Source organism: Arachis ipaensis, chromosome B6 (genome assembly GCF_059453495.1).
Source record: "Arachis ipaensis isolate K30076 ecotype BB chromosome B6, ASM5945349v1, whole genome shotgun sequence".
In the NCBI taxonomy this organism is placed as follows: domain Eukaryota; kingdom Viridiplantae; phylum Streptophyta; class Magnoliopsida; order Fabales; family Fabaceae; genus Arachis; species Arachis ipaensis.
In genome coordinates, this window is record NC_142441.1 from 30,995,902 (window position 1) to 31,023,686 (window position 27,785).

Below are 27,785 nucleotides of genomic sequence, written 5' to 3' on the forward strand. Positions count from 1 at the left end.
ACCAATTAAAGCAAATAAATACCATGAAATATAGATTTATCAAGCGTACAGTTATGATATTTCAAGGCAAGAAAAGTTTGAATTTATTAAGGCTAAAATAAAGTCTAAACCAACCAAATGATTCCCAAGAAAACGAAAAGAGTTGTTCTCAAACAAAATAAAATACCAAGTGCAATAACTTAGAAAATTTTACAAGATCTCTATCACTTTTCCATCGACTACTTTTTTTAATGCTGTAACACCCTACCACACAGAGCCTTACGCTTAAGTCGTAAAGTAGATGTGGCAAAGTATTACGACCTCTAACAGAAAAGACCTATACATATATATAGTTGAAAAAAAGCGTAACAGAAGTCGCACCACACTCGTACGCATAAGCGTAAAACGGATATACACAAGATAGAAAAGAAGGACTAAAACACACACACACACACACACACACACACACACACACACACACACACACACACACACACACACACACACACAGATATATATATATATATATATATATATATATATATATATATATATATATATATATATATCAGAGTTTTATGATACAGATATCAAGCTCCAGACTCGACCTGTGAAGCTAAAGCCGGCCAAAGTATGTAAATGTATGTGTGTGTGTGTGTATAATATATATATATATATATATATATATATATATATATATAGAGAGAGAGAGAGAGAGAGAGAGATACATACATACATACATACATACATATACAATCCAAAATACGACTCTAACTATAGAATAGACACCTGTTTCTCCATATTAACTTCTAAAAGAGACAAAATATAAAATACAAGGTGCGAAGAACAACTGTGAACATACATATATACAAGTACAACCAGAAAGCTAAACCCAAATATAGTTCTTCACTTCTTGAAAGTCTCCAAAGGATCAATGAGGTGCCTCCCAACCTGTATCTGAAGAACAACAATATATGTATAGAATGAGAACCGGGGGTTCTCAGCATAATAAAGGTGCCTACATAGTTAATATAAAAGGTCTCAGAAAAGCCAGAAGCAATTCTAGAACTTTAACACTCAGATTTAAACTTAAGATCCAACTAAATCAGAAATTTGTTAAAACTCTCTAAGGTATTCAAATTCTAATCTAACTTCAACCGAACATTTCACTTTCTATCTCCTCCAACCCTTCGAATCACCAGTGGAACTACCCTCAACACTCCTCCACCATTGAGGGATCTCTCAGATGCAAACACATATAAAACATGCAAGGAAAGTACAAGTATAGATAGCAGTTATAACAATTAGATCAGATAGCAGATAATCACAGATAAACAATCAGGCAAACTGAAACAAATGAAAACTCAAAAAAAGCATACAAATGCATATGATGCATGCCTGTCCTACTGCCCATGAGCTCATGCGTCGGTTATGCTGCCAGAATCTGACACATCTGGTAGCTAACTCAGATACCATCTCTCGATTGCGCATCTCCAAGAGGCATAAAATCAGCGGATTAGTGCCCTACCACCTTCTCATGGAGGCATACACCAAGAAAAATAAATCGAGGGATTAGTGCTTTACCACCTTCCCCTAGTGAGGTCGTGCCATACTGGTCGAGAAATTAGTACCCTACCACCTTGCAGACAGAAAGAGAGAGAGAATGTGGGGAAAAATACCGGGGGATTAGTGCCCTACCACCTTACTCACATCCCACAAAACACAAATCACGAAGAATGCATGGAAATGAATCGAGGGATTAGTGCTCTACCACCTTCTCCACATCCAACTCATCGCAGTCACAAAGAATGTGGGGGAACGAATCGAGGGATTAGTGTCCTACTGCCTTCCCCACATCCCACTCATCAATATCCTTATTATCGTTAATTATGTCTCATTCATTCTCAAATTCCCTATTATTCATTCATATTCATTCAAAACTCATAATTAAACTCAATCCTCATCATTCCTCTTCTTCATAGCCAATCTCATCATTAATCATATCTCAATTCAGTCACATTTCATTATTGTTATCATTATCTTTATCAATTACTCCTTACTCAGCATTATCAATATCTCATTTGTTAATTATCATTCCACAAATCCTTCTCAATATTCTCTTAACTCATTTAACTTATTCACCCTTGTTTTAAAACCCAAAAGCTTGCTAATGGACCCTAAACGAGTGTTAAAGAGGTTTGGAAAGCTAATGTATACGTTTAAAACTCAAAAATACCATTTTTCCAAAATAAGGTGGTCATGCATACGCATGCCACCCTATGTGTACGCACGGGTGTAATTATGACAAACTTGCATATGCAAGCACCTCCTGCATATGCAGGTATTCATAACAGAGGAGGTGCCTCATGTACGCGTGAACATCGTCGCGCACGTGTACCTTTAAAACTTGGCTTTTCATGCGTACGCATGCCTCATGCATACGCATGATTGTAAAATTTGGAAAAGTCACGTACGCATCCACCTCATGCGTATGCGAGTGTATAAAACAAAGAATATTCTCACGTACGCATACATCACTTTTCTCAAAAAAAACTGTTAAATTTAAAGAATTCTATTTTACACACCCAACTTCAAATGCGCATAACTTTTCCGTTAAAAATCGTTTTTAATCCATTCTTTGAATGTTGTAAACTTCACGGATCCAATTTTCTTTCAAAATAAAATAACTCCAAGGTTCTTAAACATGTTCATACACTATTTTTCATACCATGACATGCCAACATACATAATTCACCCAATCCATTCAATTCAATTTTCCAAACTCACCGTCAACTTTTAACACATCAACAAATCATTATTATCTTATACTCATGAACATCATAATCCATTACAACAAGCTTATATACTGATCACAATTATAAATTAATACATAACAACTGATCACAATCATAATTTAACACATACCAACTCATCTATCCTTCATAAACAAATCATATGCCATACATATATCATTTAATTCATTCATACCTTATAGTCCTCTAACCTAAGATTTCACGTGACATTAAACATTAACTACAAGAAACTTAAATCATACCTTGACTTATTCCTCCCTAAGCTCAAAATGCCACAAATTTTAAGCTTCCAAGACTCCAAATCAATTTCAAAGAGCTCCATCCACCAGAGCTTGAATCCAAGCACACCAATTTGCCAAATTCCACTTTAATCCGACGCATAATCAATATAATCCATTCAATTTCACTATAATCAACATAGGGTTTACCAAATTTTAATAATTCACAAGGGTTCAAGGGTTTCTTATCATTCTCATGGGTAATCGAAGCAAAACTCAGTAATTGCTCACCATTAAAGCACACCTAACATCGTTAAATCACAAAATCTCAAAATCCATGAACCTAAAATTTTTAAATTTGAAGGGAGAAAGGCTGGGTGAGAAATTGTAAATTTCTTACCACTTTGTTCTCATAGATTTGAAGAGAATTCCGAGACGAACGCGTGGCTGCTGACGGCTTGTCAATCAGAGCTCTAGATTGAAAGATACATGAGATTGAAATTTGAGCAAGGGTTTAGGTTTTTCTTTCTCCCCTCACCCCAAAGCTCAGCGTGTTCTTGGTGATTTGGGAGAAAATGGCTGAGTTGCATGTTATATATGTTGGGCCTTGGACCCGTTTTAGACCCGGTCTAATCGGTTCAGTCCGCCGTTGATCCAATTTTGGGACAAAATCTTTACAATTAGTGTTAAAATTCATATTTTAATTATTTCTACTCTTCTAAATTATCAAATTTAATTTTCTAATTTTTTTAAATAATAATTAATTTATTGATTAATTATTTATTAATTTTAATCTTTAAAATTAGTATTAAAATTTATATTTTAATTATTTTTACTCTTCTAAATTATCAAATTTAATTTTTTTAATTTTTTTACATAATAATTAATTTATTGGTTAATTATTTATTAATTTTCTGGAGTTTACAAATGCACTAAGTGATGACAGGTTCAAGTCGGGAGCGATTAACTGCATGTTATGCTCAGCATTGAATAACCTATCTACAGCAGCTTGTTCAGCATGCCTGACTGATTTGTTAAGGGATTCGATCTCCTTTATCAACTCAACAACTTGTTTGTTCAAATTCTTGACTTTCGTGTTAGAAATCTTCTTTGTTTCTTCCAAAGACTTCACTTTTTCTTGAAGTGTAGTATTTTCTTTTTGCAAAGAGGTTAAAGAGGCATTAAGACTCTGAATTTGAATTGTTGCGATCTTGAGCACTTTTTCTTTTGTCACATACTCAGAGTGAAAGTTTGAAATTTCTTTCTCAACATCTCTGATATAGGTGGCTAAGCGAAGTAGCATCATCTGAACTCAGGGCAAGATATCTTTGAGAGGCATTTTAGCTAGTCTCGACTTCGTGTCTTCAATTATTAGATATTCATCAATAAAATCAGGAGATTGAAACTCTTTCTCTAAAAAACAACCAAAGAAAATCGAATGAGGGACTCCACTTGGTTCAAAATTGACTTTTACTTTGGTTTTATGCTTCTTCTTCTTTGGAGTGTTGGTATGGGATTTTCATTCAAGTTATGGATTTCGAAACCCTTATCAAACTTTGGAGGAGGAGGAAGGTTGCTCATTATGGCTGATGAAGAAACTCTATCACCTCCACCAGGATTAGTCAGAATGTTGGATCCAGAAGCTAATCTTCTCCTCATGGAAACAATGACTTCAAGTCCTCCTGTCATATCAACTACTAAAAAAAAAGTTCCAAGTTTAAAATTACATACAAAAGAAAAAGAAGATAGCCATACGAAAATTTTTATGAGAATATTCATTCTTCTTAAGTAAAGCATAAATCTTGACCACATGCTAGTACAATAACAACTTAAAAAAAACACATGAATGAAATTTCATGAATATATAATTTTTTTCCAAGGATAATGCTATAAGGACTAGGAAAAAGGTTAATGAGTTAACCCCCTTCAACTTATCTAGAGAAGGGAGATAAAAACTCAACTCCACCTAGAGAAAGGTCAATCCATAAATGAAACTCTAAATTATATTTTTTATCATTCATATCATAGTTCACAGCCCAACAAAATATGATACCTCTTGATAGTTAAATAACATGCTAACAATGAATATAAAAAATGTGATCTTTTAGGTATGAGGCATCCACTTAATAGATAGCATATATAACCAGAACACGAACAAGATAATTAAAACTTAAAAGGGATTGGCAGTTACTGGAGATCAATTGATACATGATAGCAGATATAGTTGAATAGATTATTGGATTATACTAGCTTGATGGTGGATATTTATATAAAATTAAAGTCCAAATCTAGCATCAGTGATTAAAATGATCGGGATCAAAAACTCAAAAATCACCATTTATTTTGAAGACTTCAAATTGGAGATGCGATTCTATTCTCACTTGTTATTTGCATCTTTCATAGATTTTCTCCAAAACTATAAAACCTGTATCAGGCGACCGTTTCCAACCAGAGAAATGCATGTGATTGTATCACGAACCTAGTCGATATAAATTTGAAAAACACAAAAAAAGTCGTATAAGCCCAGAGATTCCATTTCAAATCTTTTTCCTATCACACACAAACATTAATGGACTGTAATTAACAAACGTACCTAAAAAATGGAGATGAAAAATTAAAACTGTAAGTCTACAACAGCATGACTAAGAAAATTTAAAGTATACCTCAGATATAAGCAGTTCTAACAAAGTAGTCAATTTTTAATAAAAAAATAATGAATTAGCAATGCTGAACAATGTCTATTCTCCGAGCTCACAACTACAACTTGTTTTTTTTTTAATAGTGAATATTTCTACACATTAGGATGACATGAAGTATATTTATTGTGTATAACTAAAATAAAAATGCTACGAAAAGAATCCAAAATTAATTAAGATACTTTTTTGCTAGAAGAGATAAAGATTTTCAATTCTCATGGGACATGTTTGATCAATTAATCCTTCCCATGACATAGGCCTAACAATCTTACAGAAAATAATATTTAACTTTGAATTGATAAAAATAGACAACTTTACATGATGTATCCTTCAAGCTTATGTCTCACAAAATGTATTAAGATATCTTCAACAACATATAGCAATTTTGTTTTGAAAAAGAAAAAAAAAAGGGACAAAAGTATAAAATAAAATAAAAATTATGGTGCAAAGATAGTAGAAAAACATCCAAATTCACAAAAGAAAACATAGAAAAAAGCAATTAAAAAATGAAATCTATGTAGTTTGCAAGGGCAGAAACAAAGCACAACGTATAGGGCTCAGAAAGTGTAGTGTGGCGATGGTAGAAGGAGTGGTGACGGTGTTGAGTGCAAGCGGCGGTGGCAACAGTCGCGGTAATAGCTATGGGGATGGGACGAGAATATGGCAAGAACTCTAAGAGAGGCAAATGTCTCATCTCTTTGAAATTGTGATTCAAACAATAGATATAATGTGCAAAAAGCAAAAATAGAGGGGCAAACTTTTAATTATTGATTTTTCAGAAATAAAAAACGGGATTCTATTTGTAAATATTTTATGTTGGTTAATATATTTTTTATTGAAGGTAGTTATTTCATTAATGAAAATGTTGGTCCAATAGAACTAAATGCAATAAGGACAAAAATGAAAAAAATCCACCACAAGAAATCTAACACTCATTTTAGAATATAATTCTCTAAGTTGGGGGAAATTAGCAACCTTCGGGCTTTTTCAATGCTAGAAGAAAGGGTTTTTGGCATCCATCGAAAATGAAATAATTTTGAGCCTTCTAGTTCAGCCACATGAGATTGGTCATCAGCTCCATTTGGTCTCCACCATCTTTGCTCCTTCTCGTCTTATCGAGAACTTCAACCCAGCATCACCAAGATTTAATGTTTGATGATGGAGTGGGCAGTCCAATCAACCTCCAAGCTTCCATATAGTCTAGACAAGACAAAATATAATGGTAAACTGTTTCATTCTTTGCACCACACCGGGGCAATCTGGACGCATTTTTCGTGAAGTTGATTTTCTTTTTCATAGGTAGAGCGTTATGCATTAGTTTCCACAAAAAATTTCTTATTTTGGGTTGGTTCCTCAAATTTTAGATACTAGACCAGAGTACTTTTACTTGGCACTGCTCCAGAAAAAACTCCAGAGGAGGATGATTGAATTGGAAAGAGATTCTGTAACCATATGCAATAGAATACTTTCCATTTTGTTCCATTGTCCATGTAACTATCCTCATCTCTCTGGATATTTGTATGTAAAATTGCTTCTGCTACTGCTGGATTAAAAATGTCGATGATTAGTTGTTGATTTCATTCACCATTAGGAAAAAATTTAGAGACCCATGTTGGAATATAATCTATATTAGGAATAAGGTATTGGATAATAGCCACGAATTCTTGTATCCAAAAATCATCTTTAATTCTGATCAGATTGCCTCCCCGACCTTCCATAAAATCTCTTTCTCCGAAATCTTTCTTCCTTAAATGCTCTCCCAACCTTAAGAGGGTTTGGTTCCCACCTCAACATTTAGGAAAATAGTAGTCTTAAAATATTTACTATTCAGCATCTTGTAAATTAGAGAGTGAAGACGAGTTAAAAGTATCTAACTTTACTTTGCTAGCATGACAAGATTGAAGGCTTTTAAATCCTTAAAATTAAAACCCTTTTGCTCATTCAGTCTACATATAATCTGCTAGCTAATCCAATGCATTATCCTTTTTGACCTTTTTTGACTTTACCAAAATTACACTGACTCTTTGTATTTCATCTAGTAGCATCTCTAATAACTTTGATATGAACTTCGTTCTCCGAGATTGAGAGAAGAGTTATCTTCTATTACTGCAATTTGTTATTCATCTTATTTTTTATGTAGCTGAAAGTAGCTCTTTTAAATTTTTGAATTATTGCTAGTAACCCCACATACTTATTCTGATTCTTCACATGAGGCACTAGAAAAGTATTTGAGAAATGGTTTCGGATAGGTTCTAAGATATTCTTGCTAAAGAAGACAAAAAAATTATTCAAGTTTACCATTTATCCACTTACTTTCTTATAAACCTTTAGGATTCTAATGAAACTTTGACAATCTTTCTTAGTAGTATGACAGAATAAGATAAAATCGTTTACAAAAAATAAATAATTAACTCAAAGACAACTGTGAATCTGTGATAAAGCCTCAATGCAATGAATGTTATTTTTACGTAAAAGTGAGAATAATAAATTCGTAGTTTAAATAATAATATTATATTCTTATCGGCAAATAGATATTTCAAAAGGTCAAATAAAAGACAAGAGGGAAAAAAATATTTAAAACATAAATATTAATAAATTGTTAACTAAAAAAATTATAAAGATTGAATCACATTTTATTTATTTATTTATTTTGAGCTCAACACTGATTAAACAATAATGTTATGTAAAGAAGATCTAATTGTTTTGTTATAATTTTATTAAATTTTTAATTAAATTTTTATTATTTAAAAATTTATGATGAAATATTTATATTTGGTAAAATTTTTTAAATAATAATAATAATAATAATAATAATAATAATAATAATAATAGGATTTTTTTCGGTTATAAATTATTAAAAATAATTATTTTCCAAAAACCCAGTTTTGATCTTTATTTACAAGAATGTCTATTTTATTTTTGCTAATTAGGGCAAGTTCGTCGTATCCCCCAGCGAACTCCATATTTTTTATGGAGTTCGCCGTACCCCCCATCCTCGACGAACTCTATGTAAAGTTTTCCTATAAAATGACCCTAACACAACGAAGTTGAGCACCGAAATTTGTTCTCGACAATCATTTTGGTTGTTGAATATCTCATTTTCTTTACAATGGCGAGAAATCCACTGTTATACATTCATTACGATGCAGAAATGGTGTATGATGAAGAAGGTTCTATCGTTTTAGATCAAACCAACCAATATTTACATATCTGACAGCAGAAATCAATTGTTTAGAGCCATTAAAAAATCTGGTATTAATTTCCGTGGGATGAAAGAGACAAAGAAGGTGAAGAAAATCTACTACAAATATCCAACCGAAGTAGATGGTACCTTAATTTATAAAAGGTATGTCAAAACTCTGTTGTTTATGCTGTTCATATATTTGTGTGAAAACGCTTGTGATGAAAATGTTATGTTATTTTGAATTAGGTATCGTCTGCGCGATGATGAAGACATACGTCTTATATGGTCTTGGCACAACCGTTGGGTAAATATTCATCTATTGGAGTTAGCTGTGTTCCTCGTCGATTTGGGTGGCCGAGGATCGTCTGCGGATACTGTCGACAAAAGTCCGTTAAGTGGGCCTGTAAGACAAAATATCAGGTGGACAATGGTGGATCTGAATATGGCTCTTGAAGGTAGTCAAGAAGGGTCTAATGTTGAAGTGGATAATGCTGAGTTGGGTGACGGCATTGAAAGACACAATGGTTCCGCTGTGAGGGATCCGATGATGGATCAGTATGAAGCTAACCCCAATGATGGAGACGATGCCGAAGAAGAACCAGCCGAAATTTCTGATGATGGTGACGATGAAGAAGAGATGAATTTTTATGGTGACACACAAATTGCCCTAACACGGTGATGAGTATTTTGGTGGAAAAATAAATTTCTTCCAAAACACACAAATCTAACCGGCAAGTGCACCGGGTCGCATCAAGTAATAAAAACTCACGGGAGTGAGGTCGATCCCACAGGGATTGAAGGATTGAGCAATTTTAGTTTAGTGGTTGATTTAGTCAAGCGAATCAAGATTTGGTTGATTGATTGGTGATTTGCAGAATTTAAATTGCAAGGAAAGTAAAGGGAACGGGTGATTGGCATGAAATTAAAGAGAACAAGAATTAAATTGCTGAATCTTAAAGTACAAGAAACATAAATTGCAGAAACTTAGATTGCAAGAAATGTAAATTGCAGAATCTTAAAGTGCAAGAAATATAAATGGCTTGAAATGTAAAGGGGATTGGGGATTGGATTTGCAAAATTTAAACAAGGAAAAGTAAATTGCATCAAGCAGAGAAGTAGAAGAGGAGTGGGATCAAATTGGATCTCAGAGCAGAAAAGTAAATGAACATGGAAAACAGTAACAGAGAATGTAAAATTGGGAAATTAGATCTCAGGACCCAGAGACTAGAAAACCAAGTCTAGATCTCAATGCCTTCCTAGATCCAACAAGAACAATTGCAAGGGAATTATAAATTGCAAGGAAAATAGATGAAGAACAATTAACAGAAATTAAATTCAATTAAGCAGTGAATAAAGCAAAGAGAATCAAGGATGAGATTGAAACAGAATTTCTTCAATTTTCCAACCCAAGATCCAAGACAATTGTAAATGAAATTTAAAGCAATAAAACTAAGAGGAAGAGAAGTGAATTCTCCTTCCCCAAGACTAAGAAATTAAAGATCACTCAATATCCAAAGCTCTCCGAAAACTATTATGAAAATTCAAAGGAAAAGCTCCCTGAAGAACTTGAATTCTATCCTATTTATACACTTTCTTCAAATGATCTTCAAGCCTTGAGTTGGGCATTTGCTCTTGGTGGAATTGGGTTGAAAGAGGCCTTGGTTGATTGCTCTTGAAGTTTGGAGAAGAACCAAAGTGAACCAATTGAACCGGGTTAGAGTTTTGCAAAAGTTGGACCAAAAGTTGGAGCAAAAGTTAGGGTCTAACTTTTGGTCCAACTTTTCATATCAGCCAACATAACTTGCTGATACTCACGTTGGTGCAAAAGTTAGGGGTCTAACTTTTGCACCAACGTTGGCCTTCCTTGGTGCACTTGTGGCGCCAACGTTAGCCCAAAAGTTAGAGGCTAACGTTGGCGCAAACTTTTGCTCCTCCCCTTGTAGTTTTCATGTGCCAACTTTAGCCTCAAAGTTAGGGGCTAACGTTGGCGCAAACTTTTGGTGCCCAGGGAGTGTTTTTCTCATGCCAACGTTAGCCTCAAAGTTAGGGGCTAACGTTGGCGCAAACTTTTGGTGCCCAGGGGTGATTTTCATGTGCCAACGTTAGCCTCAAAGTTAGGGGCTAACGTTGGCGCAAACTTTTGGTACCCAGGGAGTGATTTTCAAGTTCCAACGTTAGCCCAAAAGTTAGGGGCTAACGTTGGGGCTAACTTTTCACCCAAAAGTTTGTGCAAAAGTTTGAGGCTAACTTTAGGTCCAGCTTTTTGCTTCCTGGTTCAATTTCACTTATTCCATTGTCTTCTCTTTACTCCTAGCTATTCCTTCTTGCTTCAACCTTTCTCCAAGCTTTCTTCACCTATCATTAATCAACCAAACACATCAAAGCTATGCTTAAAATCATGTGATATTCATTCTTTCATAATATGTGACAATTATAGTATAAAACCTCATGAAATAGCATGAATTCATACATGGTTGATTAAATCAAAGGAAACATGAAAATCTACCTAATTGGCTTGCTTGTAGCTCAAGAAAGTGCATAATTCTAATGAAAACAAAAGAAAAAGACTAGTTAAAATAGGCTAAGATGACTTGTCATCACACGGCCCGTTATTTCGCAATCGTATGATCGCCTGGACCACTTCTCTAGGTTGAATCTCGAGGCAATGATGTCCGATTGGTCCTTTACCCAGGGAGGCCTTGAAGATGATCCAAGAAATGAGTTCGAGGTTGGACAACATTTTCAGAACAAGAAGTCATGTTGACTATTAAGACGTACAGCATCAAGAGGGCTGTGGAGTACAAAATAGTAAACAGTGACCAGTGGAGGTATAATGCACAGTGTGTCCAGTTCGGACCGGGTTGTGAGGAGATACATAGGTCCTCACAGAGCATGCAAACTTCGATGGAGCAAGACTATCATCAGTTGGATTCGAAGGTGATTGCGCAACACATTTTCACAATGGTAAAAGCAGATCCAACAATAAGTATCAGGGTTCTGCAAGGAAGTGTAGAGAAACATTTCGGTTACAAGGCGTCTTACAGGAAGGTTTGGCTTGCAAAGCAGAGAGTGATTGCTAGCATATATGGGGATTGGGAGGAGTCCTATAACGAGCTTCCTCGTTGGTTGTTCGCCATGCAAATTTACTTGCCTGGTAAGGATTTATTCGTTGTTGTTATATGTTAATAAGACAAGAACGGTGTACGATATGCTTATTGATGATATGTTTGTAGGTACTTGGGTGCAACTTGTCACTCAGCCTTGGCCTGGTGCTGCCGATGCCGTCATGTTTCATTGGGTGTTTTGGACGTTTCCACCATGCATCGAGGCTTTCAAGCATTGCAAGCCACTAATTTTCATTGATGGAACACACTTATATGGTAAATATGGTGGCACGCTGCTTGTGGCCATAGCTCAGGATGGCAACGCAAACATTTTGCCTATTGCGTTTGCCGTGGTCAAGGGTGAGACAAAGGAGGCATGGTCGTTCTTTCTCTCCTATCTGCGTTATCATGTGACTCCACAACCCGGTGTCTTAGTGATTTCAGACAGGCACAAATCAATTGATGCTCACTGAATGCCGATGATAGTTTATGGAAGCCACCCCATGCGTTCCGGGAATTTTGTACGAGACACATTGCTTCCAATTTCATGACTCACATCAAGAACAAGGACTTGAAGAAGGTTCTGATTAATGCAGTGTATTCGAAGTCGCAACGGGAGTTCATTCATTATTTGGGGCATCTGAGGGGTGAGAATGAGGCGATCACAAAGTGGCTAGAGGAGATGCCACGATCGCAGTGGGCGCAGTATGCGGATGAGGGTCGTAGATTCGGGCACATGACGACGAATATCTCCGAGTGCATAAAGGCAGTGATGAAAAGTTCTCGGAATTTGCCAATCACGGCTCTGGTTAAGTCAACTTATTTCCGGTTAGGAGAACTTTTTGACAGGAAGGGTTCCGAGGCCCTTGCCTAACTCCAAGTCGGCGCCGAGTTCTTGTAGACACTAATGAAGGCCATCGAGTTTAACTCGAAGCACATCAACACCATGAATGTTTACCAGTTTGACCGTTCGCGAACTAGCTACACAGTTGAAGAGTTAGCGGTAGTCCCTGGGTCCAGACAACAAAACTACCAGGTTCTGCTCGACGAAGGCAAGTGTGACTGTGGGTATTTCCAGGCGCTTCATCTTCGATGTCGTCACATCCTTGCAGCATGCTCCCATGCAAGAATTGATTGGAGGGGGTTTGTGCATCTAGTGTATCGCATGGAGTCCGTCTTCAACGTATATAGGTTAGAGTTTCGTCCGATTGGACATGAGGATGATTGGCCATCCTATGAAGGGCGCATTCAGCCCAATCCTATGATGATGAGAGTGAAGAAAGGTCGACCAGTCAACTCAAGAATCCGGAATAACATGGATGATGTCGAGCATACCAGGGAGAAGAGGTGCAGCTTGTGTCGTCAACCTGGTGACACGCGGAAGACGTGTCCCACTGTTGACGGTGCAGGTGCATCGTCTAGCCGACGTTAGTAAGTGGGGTGGGTTTGTATAACTGTTACGATTGTAATTTGACTTTCGTGTAACTTTCATTGCTATAAATGTTAATGAAATTAAACATATTTGGTTGTTAAATTCTAATGCAGTGATACCAAAAACATGGATAAATATATATCATATATGTTCAAGAAACACCTAAACCTGGATAACTATTTATAATATATATGTTCAACAAAATTCTATAGATACATTATCGATAAAGAACCATACAAATATCTACTAGCCCCTCCGTCCCCTACCTCCACGCGGAGGACGCCGTCTGTGAGGCCTCTGGTCCAGACACCCACCTATGCCACAGGTAGGTGGTCGAATATCACGCTGAGCTCGACCAAGCTGAGGATCAGGGTCCGGTTGATGAGTGATAAGATGCTCTCTCAGTGCGGCGTAGTCTGCAGTGGAGGACGACCCACTAGAGGGATTATCAACATGTTGTGGCTAGTAGGCTGACTGAAGAGGAAATGTGTGCATCTGCGAGAATGGTTATGCCTGCTGTGGATGTGTCTCGATATCCGCCAACCCGCCATCACCACCCTACATTAACCCCTTCATCCAGTCAGGGACCAGCATCGTCACATCAAGCAAGTCCTGCGTGTCCAATATGGGCTGGTAGTCCGTATGCTGTCCGAGATCACTAGGGTTGAATGGCAAATGGAACAGGGTACCGATATCCCCATGCACTGCCCGCTGCTCCTGCTGGCTAGTCCTAACCTATAGTCCCTCAGCCTGGTGGCTAGAACCGGCATCAAAGTGATGTGACCCAAGGGGTCGGAGGGACAGGTATCCTCCGGGCAAGGGTCCCGACAGAGTCCCAACAATCTGGCCACCAGCCTCATCCCACCAACTACCTCTGGCCCACCACTTGGGGGTTGACTGGGTCCCTGTCCCTGTGAAGCTCGTCTCCCTGCTCCCTCCCTCCGCCTCCACCACGTCTACCTCTGCCTCTTGCTCTCCCTCGTCCCCTACCTCTCCCTCTTCCAGCAGGAAGTCGCAGCTCTGGGAGGTGACCATCCTTAGGCTGATGTAACTCTAGAGCAAGTGGATGGTGCAGAGGCAGGTCCTCCGGCACTACTCCCGCCGGCACTAGGTGTTGGTCACCCTGACTAAACAACTCCGTGTGTACCCACTGAATGTACCAAGTCATATACGGTAGTGAAGGACGCAGGTCTATATGATTATGGATATGCAGACGATGGTTGGCCCGATGATCCCATAAATCATGCCATCCCCCCAGCAAGTGCGGGAACCACTCACTACGTCCGAATTGACCATCCATACCATGTAGGCTATCGATGTCTAATGGCCTGGTCGGAATGTGCTGCAGGCCACCGAACTGCCACACGGCTTGGTCCACATGATGCCACTCAATAATGGCAAAGCAGAGCAGCGGGCAGACAACAGCCACCGTGTGGTCAGCCTCAGCAATCACATGTGGAACTAGACCCTCCAACTGCGGGTCTGCATACAGTGTCCACTCAACCTGTTTTCAAGACACAAGTTAGTGTTATTATTGAATTTTCATATGCAAAAAACATAACATAAATTGAACTGGGTATGCATAAATATTTATGACTTACGGTGAACATGCCAAAGCCGTTCAGGACACGCCTGTAATGCCTAAGGCGCCCCTCACCTCTGGCGTTGTCCGGTCTGTACTGAACCCACCTACAATTCTGCGATAGAGGTAACATCACAACTCAGTTATATTATATTAAACACTTAATTTATTAAATAAACAAAGGACTATTGCAGAAAATAAAAAAATTATACCTCTCAACAAGCGAAAACCGACGGATATCAAATCCATACGGACGTAGCAGGGGAATACAGTGGTAGGCCCATGACAATAGCAGACTAATGCGACCACCCAGGTTGCGCGCACCATGCTCCGTGGCGCGACACATCTGGCGGTACATCCAAGCCAATACAGCCAATCCCCACGACAACCTCACATGCATCGAGGTCCTCCAGCAGGGAGACCCACCTGATATGCACCCGAAAGTCAGATGCATCTGGGAATAGAATACCCCCTATCAGCTGCATAATGTAGTCTTTCGTGTACCTCAATAGGCTCTCCTCAGTGGCGTCCTGCTCCAGCTCTCCGCAGACAGTGTTCAGGAACCAAGTCAGCTTGACAGTCCACTTTGTTTGTGACTGTCGGTCCTCTGCACCAGGCACAACACCCAGTAACTGCTGACAAAAGTCGTCAATGGTCCGTCCCTGGTGGTGCTATTCCCAACTACCTATGCACCCGCTCATAGGATCACCATCGATCCTGAGTCCCAGCTGATATGCCACATCCTGTTGCATGATGGTCATCTCCCCGCATGCTAAATGAAAGGTGTGGGACTCAGGCCTCCACCTCTATAACAATGCCGAGACGAGTGGCCAGTCATGCTCAAACTCAACCATGTAGGCCACATACTCAAACCCGGATCATCTGAGATATGGCCTAATCGCCTCCGGTGGCCTCGTCATCAAATTTTGCCTAGTGCGCAAGATCCGATGCGCCTACCAAAAGGAAAGATAATATTAAAAACAAAACAAAAAAATAGCGTCAACTCTAAATAGCACAAATTCACTGTTTGATAATTAAAGACAGATAAACGACAAGGATATCATCATACCACTTGATCAAGTCTGCCAGCAATGTGCTCAGCCTAATCTAATTTGTACAGGGTCCCCTCATATCCCAATAACTGCTGCTCCATCTAACCACAACGAATTTAAACAAAATAACATGTACTTATCAGCATTTGTTTCACAATAACGGGATTTGTAAGTAAACGTATTTGATAAATACTACTTATCTACCTCACTTTCAGTAAAACCCTAGGCAACCCTACCCTATTACTTACTTAATCCCACATTCTACCTTAATTTTATTCAGATTTGACTAACAATGTAAACCAATTTTTCTTACTAAACTAACTACGAAATACACTAGCAGCTTATACTAATTCACATGTTAAAAACAATCAACAACCACCGAATAACATGAAATAAGTAAGCAGTCACTCTAACCATAACTAGCATGCAACTACTAACTAAGAAATAATAGGTAACTCTAACTAATCTGAGAAAAATAACTCAAACTAACATTTTAATTACTAACCTCAAACTGCTAATGCTGTGAATAACGAATCTCTCGAATGCCGGAATACAGAAAGTTCCAAGAGAATAAAAATTGGGAGAAAATTTGGAAAGAAAAGGACAGAAGACAATGATCCCACTTCGAATTTATAATACGCCGAACTTTACGTGGAGTTCGCCGGGGGTACGGTGAACTCCATAAAAAATATGGAGTTCGCTGAGGGTACGGCAAACTTACTCTAATTACCAAAAAAAAAAAAAATAGACATTCCTGTAAATAAAGATCAAAATTGGGTTTTCGGAAAATAATTATTTGGTTTAATTACTCTGCAGGTCCCTATAGTTTCAACGAATTTTCAATTAGGTCCCTATACTTTTTTTCTTTTCAATTGGGTCCCTGTACCTTAATTTTTTTTCAATTAAGTCCCTGTTAACGTTTAACGTTAAAAAAAAAACATTAGTCAGTTGTGAAATGACTTATTTACCCCTTTCTTCTCCCTATAAACAGATCTGTGTCTGAGTTATCTGAGGTTTCTCTTCTTCTCCGTTTTTCATTTTCAATTTTCATCTTCCCCAAATTTATGGCTCAAAGTCAAGGAACCTCATTCATTCTCTCTTCGAGAAGCTGTGTTTCTAGGAGCTCCAACCCGAAGGAAAGAAGACACGTGTGTTTATGTGGAGAGGCAGTAATCATCCGCCGTTCCTCAGCCATTTCTGACCATGGTAGGAGGTATGTTACTTGTGGAAAGATACCAAAATGCAACTTTTTTTAGTGGATTGATGATTTTGAGTGGATTGAGGTTGATGACGGTGTAAAGAATGGGTGGCCAAAGAAAAAGGAAAGGCGGGTTTACTGTTTTTGTGGTGACACTCTGAGTCTTCAAATTTCAGGAACAACAAAAAAACCTAATAGAAGATTTATTTCTTGCCCTAACAGAAGATGCAAATTTTTTGAGTGGGTTGATAAAGTTGGTGCAGGAAGTAACGTGTCTGCTGCTGCTGTTGGAGTTGTTGGAACACAAAATTCTGCTAAGTTGGAGGGTGAAATATGGAAATTGGATGCACAAGAAAGAAAGATAGAGAGACTAAACGTGGGGATGGAGAGATTAATTTTTGAAGCCAGAGAAATAGATGCTTGTGTGGGTAGATTATGTGATGAGTTCAATATTCTCCAAGAACAAGTTGGGAGATTGGATGACAATATAAAAATTCAATGTAAAATGCAATATATGCTATTTATGTTTTTGCTAGTCTTAATAATTGGAATGTGGTTTGCAAGATTTTAGAGTTATCTGTGCTATGAAATTCTATGTAAGAGGTTCTATGGCTTCAATCCAGTTAAAGCTAATTATGTTTAGTTTGAATGAATTTTGCATTTTGATGTATTTTGTGTGTGTATAACAATAAAATGATAGTTGGGAAGAAAGTTTATCAATGTGAATATTTAAAGTTTCATAATTGACAACAACTTGCAGAAAAAAGTGGCCAGATAATATGCCACATATATTTTCATTAAATAAGTGTTCCTGTACCCCTTACTTACACAAAATATCACAGCATAAGTGGTCATATAATATGCCACATACCTAGTCCAAAATAAAGGTCCAAGAAGTGCAACAATTAAAAGTGGTCCAACCTAATTCCAAAATATCAAAATAGTGGTCCTATCCACATAATAAACAGTGGCCACAGAGACACAATTGAAAACAAAATATACTATATAATAGCAACCCCAACAACCCTAACTATAAATTTAATCATACTTCAGTCTTCACTTAGGTATATATGTAGAGTAGGTGCCCCTTTTTACTTTCTCACTCCTAACTTTAGCCGCCCACTTCTCCTCACACCAAACACCTTTGTCTTGGGTAAAGGTTGAGAAGATGCTCTAGGTAGTTGCTGAGAATTTGCACTTGCCACAGCTAGGGGAGGCTGGGAGGCTGGCCCTTCAAGAGGTAAGGCTTGTTGTTAGGTGGCTATGGTTGGAGCCACTGCACCGGTGGCTATGGTTGGAGCCTGAGAAACTGAAGTTGCAAGTATGGGAGGTGGTTGAGTAGAGGCAGCAACAGCAGGTGTGGTGGGTAACTGTTGTGAAGCTGCAGGTGTGGTGGGGAGTGGTTGTGAAGATGCAGCTCTACCCCTTCCCCTGCCCCTTCCTCTGCCCCTACCTACCCCTGTTTGCCTTATTCTCTCAGATCTATGGATATTCACACCGGATCTATTGTCGGCAGCAGGATCAGAGTCAACAGCAGCCGCAGCAGTAGCCACAGTGTCAGCACCAGCCATATCTTCTCTGTTGGCGGCAGTAGCAACATCAGGCTCTGAAATTAGGTAAAACACAACCAGTTGCAACATGAATATTCAACTCTTTTTCAATCAATTTATAATCCATTTATAATTTATTTATAACACAGCATAATCAATTTATAATCCTGTTATAATCTATTTATAAGGAAGCATAATTTGTTTGCAATCTACAATGATAAAACAATAATTTGTAATACAGCATAATTTATAATCTATTTTCACGCAACATATTTTATGCTATCACAACCTAATCCACTAAACACATCAAACACCCTATAATTTTGAAAAGAAAACAATAAAACAGCAGTTTGTATATTCAAATTTGCAAAATACTTGACACAATTGGATTGGGACAATGCCTTCTATTATGTCCATATTGTCCACAGTTGCTACATGTAACAGATGTACCCGTCCTCCTAAGCTTTGTCTGAGAACGGTTCTCATCAGGTTCTCTGATCCTCACCATCCGTGGTCTTCCTGGCTTCACTCTAAAGATGGGAGGTATGATGGTATCACACTCAACTTTCGGCCACATATTTTCTCCGTTGATTGGAGAAACTAACTTACCATAAACTGACCAAGTGACTTGAACTCCAACCCCACCTTAAACTCATATTCCCTACTCATCTCAGCCTCATTGTATTTAGGATATCTTCTCTTCTTAATCATATCATCCGGATCTCCCTCAAAGCTATCAATATCTTCGGTTTCATAACCCTCAGAAATTTTTCCAACTTCAACATCATCCTTAACAGCAGCATCAACACCAGCAGCTTGAGCATTGTCATGTTCATTTAACGGGCCATCAAACCCCCTAAAAGCATTTGCAAATCCACCATCATTTCCATCTTCAATATCAAACCCAAAATGATCATCGTGATCTCCATCATCAGCACTATCATCAAATCTATCCTCCTCACTAGACGCCTCTGATTCACCTTCAACTTCTACTTCTACGAAACCACTGCCACTGTACTTAGCTTCAGTTGGCACATAATCCTTATCATTCGAAAATATCTCAACACCATTACCTTCCCTGCAGCCATCAACAACATACACCAAGCAATGCTTAACAGTCTGCGACACTAATAACCTACCCATTCTCATGGCATCTCCATCACTCATCAACTCTCTGAGACCCGAGCTCAATTGACAGCTTGGTTCACAGTACCAGATCCTAGCATACCCTTTGTACCCTAACTTCTGCAACTCACTAACTATTTCTTGCAAACTCCATTCATCGAACTCAAAATGCATATCTTCCAACACCCTTCCTCCCAAATATTCTAGCCTATTTCCTATATCATGAAACTTGCCACCGTGATGTATGTCTATGGTAAAATTTGAGTCCCCCATCACTACATTAATAAAAACAGAAACAGAATATATTTAAAGCAGCATCATCACAACAATAATAATCAACATTCAAGAATAAACAAAATTCATCATCCAATGCCATATTTTTAAAAATTGCTGTGCGCAAGATTCCCCATGCTCTGACCTATTAATGCACCTTAAGCCTATGCTTGTTTTTCTTTTATATATTATTTTCATCATCCCAATTCAGCATACATCCAGAACATGGAAAAGAAGCAAGGCAATGATTGTGAAACCATCAACATAATTTATTATTTGAATATGGAAACTATCATAACATAAATCCCTAGCTCAAATCTTGCGATACATCTTCCTATCTTGCTTAATTCCATAACCCAAAATATGAAAAAAGAACCATCGAATTATGCATCTTTCAGAGCAATTTGCAAACTTGAGAGTAACGCTCCAAATCAATTAAGGTTGTTCAGAGAAACAAAACTAAACTATTATAAACCATTAAATCAAAACAATCCCTATACATAAATATTGATATTGTAAATCCTAAATAAACCATTAAATCAAAACAATCCAGAAATCAATTCAACAAATACATAATCAACTAGTTCCATAATTAAAAAAAATAAAATTAGCATAAACATCAAATTTTAAAACTGAAAAAAAAGAGGCATTTTTTTGTTACCTGTTTGCAGACAGTTTGAGTGCAGGGAGATGGAGCAGAGGTACAACGCGGGGACGGGAGGCCAGGCGCTATGAGGCTCGGCACGGTGCGATGAAGCGACGCCAAGCGAGGGTCTTCACCGCGAGGGACGGCGGACGGACAAGCAGCAGAAAGACCTCCGAACAGAACAACGCAGAGCAGACCGGCACAGAGGGAAGGACGCGACGGACAGCACACCTCCAAGCGTCCGTTTGCAGTTGATGCCAGACACGGACACCGCCGATGGACCGACGCAGGAGACACAGGAGATGAGAGTAACTTAGGGTTTTCTTTTTCCTTTGGGATGAAATGTGAGGGGTGCTTTTGGTATTTGGAAAAAATTCATATTAGTTCAGCTAGCCACTCCAGCTAAATGAGAGGAATATTCTTTTTTTACCAAGAATATTCTGTTATGTTAAACGTTATACTGACGACAAGGACTTAATTGAAAAAAAAAATTAAAGTACAGAGATCCAATTAAAAAAATATATATAGAGAGATCTAATTGTCGGTGAAACTATAGGACCTACATAATAATTAAACCTAATTATCTTTAAAAATTTATGACGGAAAAAAATCCAATAATAATAATAATTATTATTATAATTGATAAACAAAAAAAGGTTAGTTATCTTCTATGGGATAAAACACAACAGAAGAGGTTATGAGGAACGAGATTTGCGTAGGTGAAGTAAACAGAACCAACAGGAACCCTCGGAAAGCGAGTTTCCTCTTATGGTGCGAATCACCGTCACGCGTTGTGGCGTTGCGTTGTGGACGATTCTCGAATGGGGCTACACCCGAACCCCACGGCCCCAGCACCACCACCACCGTAAACGTAGCCTCCATCCACATTGCATGCGGCCGCCGCCACCGCCACCGCCATGGACCGCTACCCCTACTCCGAGCCCACCACCCCTGCCTCTTCCGTCCCGAGGGAAACCCTCTTTGTCTCCAACTCCAGCAACTCCCTCGTCTTCTCCAACTCCGGCAAGTCCCTCGTCGTCTCCGCCTCCGGCTCGCGCTTCGATCCGAGGAAGAAGTATGTTAGGCAGGTCACCGGCCGGCACAATGACACCGAGCTCCACCTCGCTGCCCAGCGCGGCGATGTTACTGCCGTTCGACGAATCCTTGCCGAGATCGATGATCAGATGACGGGAACCCTAAGCGGAGCTGAGTTTGATGCTGAGGTGGTGGAGATTAGGTCCGCGATCGTCAACGAAGTCAACGAATTGGGAGAGACGCCGCTGTTCACGGCCGCCGATAAGGGACACCTGGATGTCGTTAAAGAGCTTCTCCCTCACACCACCAAAGAGGCCCTTTCGTTCAAGAACCGTGCCGGCTTCTCTCCCTTGCACATTGCCGCTAAACAAGGTCATAAAGGTATGTGAATTTCGCTGCGTAATTTTGTTCAGTTTTGTTCTATTTATCTATATTAATAGCTTTCTAATCATTTTCTTAATTCATGTTTCTAATTATATAACTGAACGTTTACTTGAGACGGAAGGAACTGTATTTATGCTTATCTAGTTTTTTTTTTTTTTCCCTAATTTGTATTCTGCTCTCCTAGCTATTGGATTGGCTGTGGGACCTGCATGGTAATATGCGCCCCTATGGCCACATCCTATCCAGAAGTGTAGGCAAGTCAGATTAGTTTGTGTAAATATATATGTACAAGTATACATTTTTATTTATTTATTTATTTTTCCATGTATAAAATGAGAGAAAGAGGAACAAGCAAGAATATTGCTATCAAAAGGAATTCAAGCATAAATACACCGAGTAGGAGTGTGGTTAAGTGGAAAGGGTTGCATGGAAAAACTTCAAAACTTTGTATAAGTTGTTTCTTCCATTGATGTGCCTACAAGTTAGAGAAAGATTAGTTATCGTTCTCGATACCCCGGTTGTAAACCAAAAAGAAGAAAGACAATTCATGATAAGATATAATGCAGTGTTTGTTCTATGTACTTACCCCATTTTACAGAGAAATATTATTTGAACGATTGATGGAAATTGTTTATAGTGAAAAAGGTTTAGTCGAACATTTGTTAAATATATATATATATATATATATATATATATATATATATATATATATATATATTTATTTATTTTTAAAAATTTGATAACTTCTAAAAACAGTCCGCATGGCTAGAAAAGAAAAATAAAGTTAAGAAAGTGAATAAATTTAACCAACTCCAAAATTACTCCTAAGAGTATTTTCAGAAATTCATATATCTCTATTTCTTTATATTGTCAATTTTCATTTTGTTTTTTAGATTCTATACAAGTTTTGAATTAAATACTGTTGTTGCAGACATTGTAGAGGTGCTTCTAGACCATGATCCGGAGCTAAGCAAGACCTTTGGCCAATCAAATGCAACCCCTCTTGTCACTGCAGCTATGAAGGATCAAGCGGATGTTGTTGAGCTGTTGCTTAACAGAGATCCTAGCTTGTTGGAGATAGCTAAGTCCAATGGGAAGAACGCACTCCATTTATCTGGTCGGCAAGGGCACGTTGCTGTGGTGAAACTGTTGCTGGCCCATGATCCGCAACTCGCTCGGAGGACCGATAAGAAAGGACAAACTGCTCTGCACATGGCTGTGAAGGGGACTAGCTGTGAAGTGGTGAAGATGATTCTTAATGCAGATCCTGCAATAGTCATGTTGCCTAACAAGTTTGGAAACAATGCATTGCATATAGCCACCAGGAAGAAAAGGGTAGAGGTATATATATCATGTGAAAAATGTTTTTTAAACATCTAATTTCCTCCCAGTCCAAAATCTTCTAATACTCAAACTCCTACTTTTCATTTTTTGATTTATTTAGATGTCAATAAACACTTACTTTTAGATGTACAAATATGACAATTCAAATCACATTGTTTAAACTTAATTTGAAGGATGTTAATAGTGTAAAACCATAAGGTTATAACTCATAAGGATCGTCAACATTCCCTATAGTCTCTGTTTCTTGTATTTGGTTTGTGGATTAAATATGTATCTTTTTGAACTACATTATGAATTTGAATATGTATCTTAAGATTCTTAACTATACATACATTCAATTGTGTATTACTATATAAACAAAAGTACAACACAGTCACTTATTAGCTTAAAAATTTTGATAAATAAAATCATGCAGATAGTGAATGAACTGTTACTTCATCCTGACACCAATGTGAATGCCCTATCAAGAGACCAGAAAACGGCTCTTGACATTGCTGAAGGACTTCCAGTGTCCGAAGAATCCTGGGAGATAAAAGACTGCCTTGTCCGTTTTGGTGCATGTAAATCCAGTGACCTCAAGCAACCAAGGGACGAGCTGAGGAAAACTATGACACAGATCAAAATGGACGTCTCCTGCCAGCTCGAACAAGCCCGGAGAACAAGCAGGAATGTAAGCGGGATTGCGAAGGAGCTGCAGAAGTTGCACCAAAGCGGAATCCATAATGCCACAAATTCAGTAACCGTTGTGGCCTCGCTGTTTGCAACGGTTGCATTTGCAGCAATCTTCACTGTTCCTGGTGGTGATGATGATTCGGGCAAGGCCGTGGTGGTGCACACTGCGTCCTTCAAGGCCTTCTTCATATCCAATGCTATTTCGCTCTTTGTTTCACTGGTTGTTGTGGTGGTTCAGATCACGGTTGTTAGAGGGGAGACAAAGTCCGAAAGAAGAGTTACAGAAATTATCAATAAGATGCTGTGGTTGGCTTCAGTTTGCACCTCTGTTTCATTCATGGCGGCGTCTTATATAGTTGTTGGTCGCCGCAGCAGGTGGGCTGCAATCCTTATTACAGTCATAGGGACTGTTGTAACAGTTGCCGTTCTTGGTACCATGACTTACTTTGTGCTGAAATCCAAACGTCTCCGAAGAGAAAGGAAGAAGTTCAAAAGGATTAAAACATCTTCTTGGCGGTGTTCAGATTCTGAAACTGAAGTGGATCCAATTTATGCCATCTAGTTCCTGAACCCTGAACTTTAAATTCTAACTACAGCATGATTTTGTATTTAACAAACACTGAAAAGGATAACAATGCTTTTCCAAGGTTTCACGAGCTGAGAAAAAGAGAGATGGCTTTTGTGGAAGTGAATGGCGGCTGCTTTTTGTTTCCACAACAGGGCATAAGGGAGACAAATTGGTTAGTTGATCTCTCTTTCAAAAGATTGATTTCACACCAGGTTTCCTTTATCCCTTTATGGTATATTATTGTATTTGTTAAAACAGTTCTGATTGCTTTGTTAAATTTAGGACGATTTTGCAAATACAAACGTAAAGCGTTATATTAGACACCGACATTAAAGTTGTCGGAATTTATAAACCAACAAATAAATGTATATTTTGAACAAACTGGTGGGGTGTAATTTTATTATAAATATATATACCTTACAAAGCAGTAATCTAGTATGAGGGCTAAAAAATTGGTTATGGGTTTATTATTGGTGTTTTAATTGGAAATAGGTGCAGTGTGTGTATTTACAAATTGGTGGAGTGTCAGAAGGCATTTTCATCAGGCGGGGGGACATGTTGCAATCAGCATGTGGGTGGGTATGAATGCCATGTGGCGAAATCTGGTTGCATGAGACTGCAACACGGGGGGCGTGCTGAGTCAGCACGGGGGAGGGACGTGTTACGCGTGGCAAAGGCTGGTTGGTTGGTGATGCAACATGGGTGGTGTGTTGAGTGCTTCGCCTGTATAAGGCAAAGCTTGATACCATTTTCATTGCGAGGAAGAGTGTTCTTTGAGCGTGTTGCTAGTTTAATAGAGGGTACCGCAAATTTGGTAGTGTATCGCAACGTTGAGATTATACGAAATATTCATGAGGGAGTGAGGTTTGTGTGTCAGAATCCGTTTTCATTTGTGGTTCCATGCACCATGACGTTTATCAAGCTTCAGAACGGTCTCTGTCAAAACATGAAGAATGGTATATTGAGGAGAGTGAGCAGTATATTGCACCGGAATCCAGTTATAGTTTTTGGTGGTCTAATACAGTTTGATATCATGCTGATCGTTGATGAAGAGAGTATGTAGAATATGTTCACCAGCAAACTTAGATGCAACAACCACAGATTGAGCCATATGTTGAGTTTTAAAACGTAGAGGCAGATGAGATTCAAAATAATTGATAGAGCTGTAGTGTACAAAGGAATGAACAGTAACAGCGAAGAGGACTTCGAAGTCACTTATGAAACTAGCGGCATAGACGAGGATGGTGATGTGGGAGTCGAGGCAGCAACGGAGAATGTAGTGGTTCATCCCACAGTTAGTCAACCGATGAATGTCCTATCTTTTATGCGTAATTTAGATCTTGACATCATGAGTGCACCGGAATTTCCGGAATATGCAAACATAGGTACGTGATGAGTGAATAATGCGTTTTTGTTAATTTATATTTTGGATGGATCAATGAATGATGATTTCTGCTTTCTGTAGGTGTTGCTGATCCTGAGGTCGAAGAGTTCAGGATCGGAATGGAGTTTAGTTCTAGAAAGTCTGTCATCGCAGCAATCAGAAGTTACACTATTTCTAGAGGAGTCGACTACAATGTTTATGAGTCCGAACCACAGACGCTCTATGCAAAATGCAAGACGTGTATGGGCGTGGGTACGACTGGCTTATCCAAGCCAGTTTGATATGGAAAAAAGGTTGTTGGAAAATAAAGAAATACAACGGTAGGCATACGTGCACCATGAGAACGATTTCAAATGATCATTCCATGTTAGACTCGGACACAGTTGCTGAGGCTATAAGGCCATTGGTTGAGACTGACCCCGTCCATCAAAGTCAAATCTATAATTGCGGAAGTCCAGTCAAGGTTCAACTACACCATCAGTTATCGAAAGGCTTGGTTGGCAAAGTAGAAGTCCATAGCCAAAATTTTCAATAGTTGGGAGGATTCTTACCAAACTTTGCCATGGTAGCTCTCGGTCATGGTTCAGAAAATGTCTGACTGAATATTATTTATATTCGAAAATAAATAAATATAAATAAATAATATTTATATTTGAAAATAAAAAAATGTAAATAATATTATATTTTTATATAATACTAACAATAAAAAAATTAAAAATATTTAATTTAAATACAAAAAATAATAAAATTTATGAATTTACATAAACTAAATTTTTTTTTTGGTGACTATTTACATAAACTGAATGATCTAAATAATTGATGATATATTTTTCAAGTGCCATATAATTACGTACCATTTTTAATCACTACAAATTAATATTTTTTTATATAATTTTTTTTTCAAACACACCTAACACCTAACTCTCTTCTTTAGCCTCTCTTCTTCTTTCTCGGTAAAACTGTGAAACTAAGATTACCAATAATAACACTTGATGCATGAAAATGGTCACCAAGAAGCTCAATTTATAGAGCTTCTTTGAGCGTCGCTGGTTGCTGGGGTGGGGACTGTCCCTTGCATGCAGACTGCTTGCAACACGCTCCCCCCGTGTTGCTCTAAGCTTCTTGGAAACGAACGAAAACCCTGTTATCAGGATTCAGAGACAACACGCCCCCCGTATGTTTTTAGGGTTGTGCCACCTGTCATTGCCAGCTACTTCACCACACCCCCTACGTGTTTTCAAGGCCTGTCACGCTTTTGACAGACCTGTCACCACGCCCTCTGGTGTATTGAAACTGACACCACCCAGGCATTCATAACACAACAAAACACCTTTTTTCCTCTCAAATATTGAGCCAATACACCAATGAAAAATAATGTGTAGTATGAGTGCTCAAGGTAATTGCTTTCCGTAGATTGGATTGAAGCAACCATTTTCTACAAGAAACTATCAGATAACATATTTTTTAATGTCCATTTTAGCAAACTTTGTCACAAATTGGGTACTAATTGTCTAATGATTAATTATCTCACTAGATTCCTTAACCA

General features: G+C 38.2%; 5 protein-coding genes across 6 annotated transcripts; 4 read left to right on the plus strand and 1 right to left on the minus strand.

The window, feature by feature from the left end:
• The first annotated feature begins 11,647 nt into the window (after window positions 1-11,647).
• On the plus strand, window positions 11,648-12,467 carry LOC107646854 (uncharacterized). The gene is made up of 2 exons (XM_016351000.1): window positions 11,648-12,044; window positions 12,124-12,467. Exons 1-2 carry the CDS (start codon window positions 11,648-11,650, stop codon window positions 12,465-12,467), a joined length of 741 nt encoding a protein of 246 aa, XP_016206486.1.
• Window positions 12,468-12,901: 434 nt separating this feature from the next.
• Window positions 12,902-13,426, plus strand: LOC107646853 (uncharacterized). Its single transcript, XM_016350999.1, has one exon. It carries the CDS (start codon window positions 12,902-12,904, stop codon window positions 13,424-13,426), a length of 525 nt encoding a protein of 174 aa, XP_016206485.1.
• Window positions 13,427-18,087: 4,661 nt separating this feature from the next.
• LOC148555043 (uncharacterized) lies at window positions 18,088-19,385 on the minus strand. Its single transcript, XM_088491710.1, has 2 exons — window positions 19,184-19,385; window positions 18,088-18,864 (listed from the first exon to the last, which is right to left on the minus strand). Exons 1-2 carry the CDS (start codon window positions 19,383-19,385, stop codon window positions 18,512-18,514), a joined length of 555 nt encoding a protein of 184 aa, XP_088347836.1. The 3' UTR covers window positions 18,088-18,511.
• A 2,130-nt stretch (window positions 19,386-21,515) lies between these two features.
• LOC107646851 (ankyrin repeat-containing protein ITN1) lies at window positions 21,516-25,180 on the plus strand. The gene is made up of 3 exons (XM_088491708.1): window positions 21,516-22,268; window positions 23,203-23,612; window positions 24,031-25,180. The coding sequence occupies exons 1-3, from the start codon at window positions 21,770-21,772 to the stop codon at window positions 24,847-24,849; spliced, it is 1,728 nt and encodes a 575-aa protein (XP_088347834.1). The 5' UTR covers window positions 21,516-21,769; the 3' UTR covers window positions 24,850-25,180.
• LOC110263271 (uncharacterized) lies at window positions 24,885-26,830 on the plus strand. Of its 2 annotated transcripts, XM_021104345.2 has the most exons (3): window positions 24,949-25,027; window positions 25,348-26,240; window positions 26,321-26,830. In XM_021104345.2, exons 2-3 carry the CDS (start codon window positions 25,994-25,996, stop codon window positions 26,518-26,520), a joined length of 447 nt encoding a protein of 148 aa, XP_020960004.1. In that variant the 5' UTR covers window positions 24,949-25,027; window positions 25,348-25,993; the 3' UTR covers window positions 26,521-26,830. The 2 variants fall into 2 exon arrangements, with proteins under 2 accessions (XP_088347835.1, XP_020960004.1); XM_088491709.1 differs by lacking the exon at window positions 26,321-26,830 and having other exon boundaries at window positions 24,885-25,027; window positions 25,348-25,975.
• The last annotated feature ends 955 nt before the right edge of the window (window positions 26,831-27,785 follow it).

What these genes read in the sequence shown, in the direction of transcription:
- LOC107646854 (XM_016351000.1), top strand. Translation starts at nt 11,648, where the DNA reads ATGTTGACTATTAAGACGTACAGCATCAAGAGGGCTGTGGAGTACAAA. An exon ending in CATGCAAATTTACTTGCCTG is followed by an intron (nt 12,045 to 12,123) that starts GTAAGGATTTAT and finishes ATATGTTTGTAG; the next exon opens with GTACTTGGGTGCAACTTGTC.
- LOC107646853 (XM_016350999.1), top strand. Translation starts at nt 12,902, where the DNA reads ATGAAGGCCATCGAGTTTAACTCGAAGCACATCAACACCATGAATGTT.
- LOC148555043 (XM_088491710.1), bottom strand. Translation starts at nt 19,385, where the DNA reads ATGTGGCCGAAAGTTGAGTGTGATACCATCATACCTCCCATCTTTAGA. An exon ending in TCCCAATCCAATTGTGTCAA is followed by an intron (nt 18,865 to 19,183) that starts GTATTTTGCAAA and finishes ACCTAATTTCAG; the next exon opens with AGCCTGATGTTGCTACTGCC.
- LOC107646851 (XM_088491708.1), top strand. Translation starts at nt 21,770, where the DNA reads ATGGACCGCTACCCCTACTCCGAGCCCACCACCCCTGCCTCTTCCGTC. An exon ending in CGCTAAACAAGGTCATAAAG is followed by an intron (nt 22,269 to 23,202) that starts GTATGTGAATTT and finishes CTGTTGTTGCAG; the next exon opens with ACATTGTAGAGGTGCTTCTA. An exon ending in CCAGGAAGAAAAGGGTAGAG is followed by an intron (nt 23,613 to 24,030) that starts GTATATATATCA and finishes AAAATCATGCAG; the next exon opens with ATAGTGAATGAACTGTTACT.
- LOC110263271 (XM_088491709.1), top strand. Translation starts at nt 24,885, where the DNA reads ATGATTTTGTATTTAACAAACACTGAAAAGGATAACAATGCTTTTCCA. An exon ending in GGCATAAGGGAGACAAATTG is followed by an intron (nt 25,028 to 25,347) that starts GTTAGTTGATCT and finishes AATTGGAAATAG; the next exon opens with GTGCAGTGTGTGTATTTACA.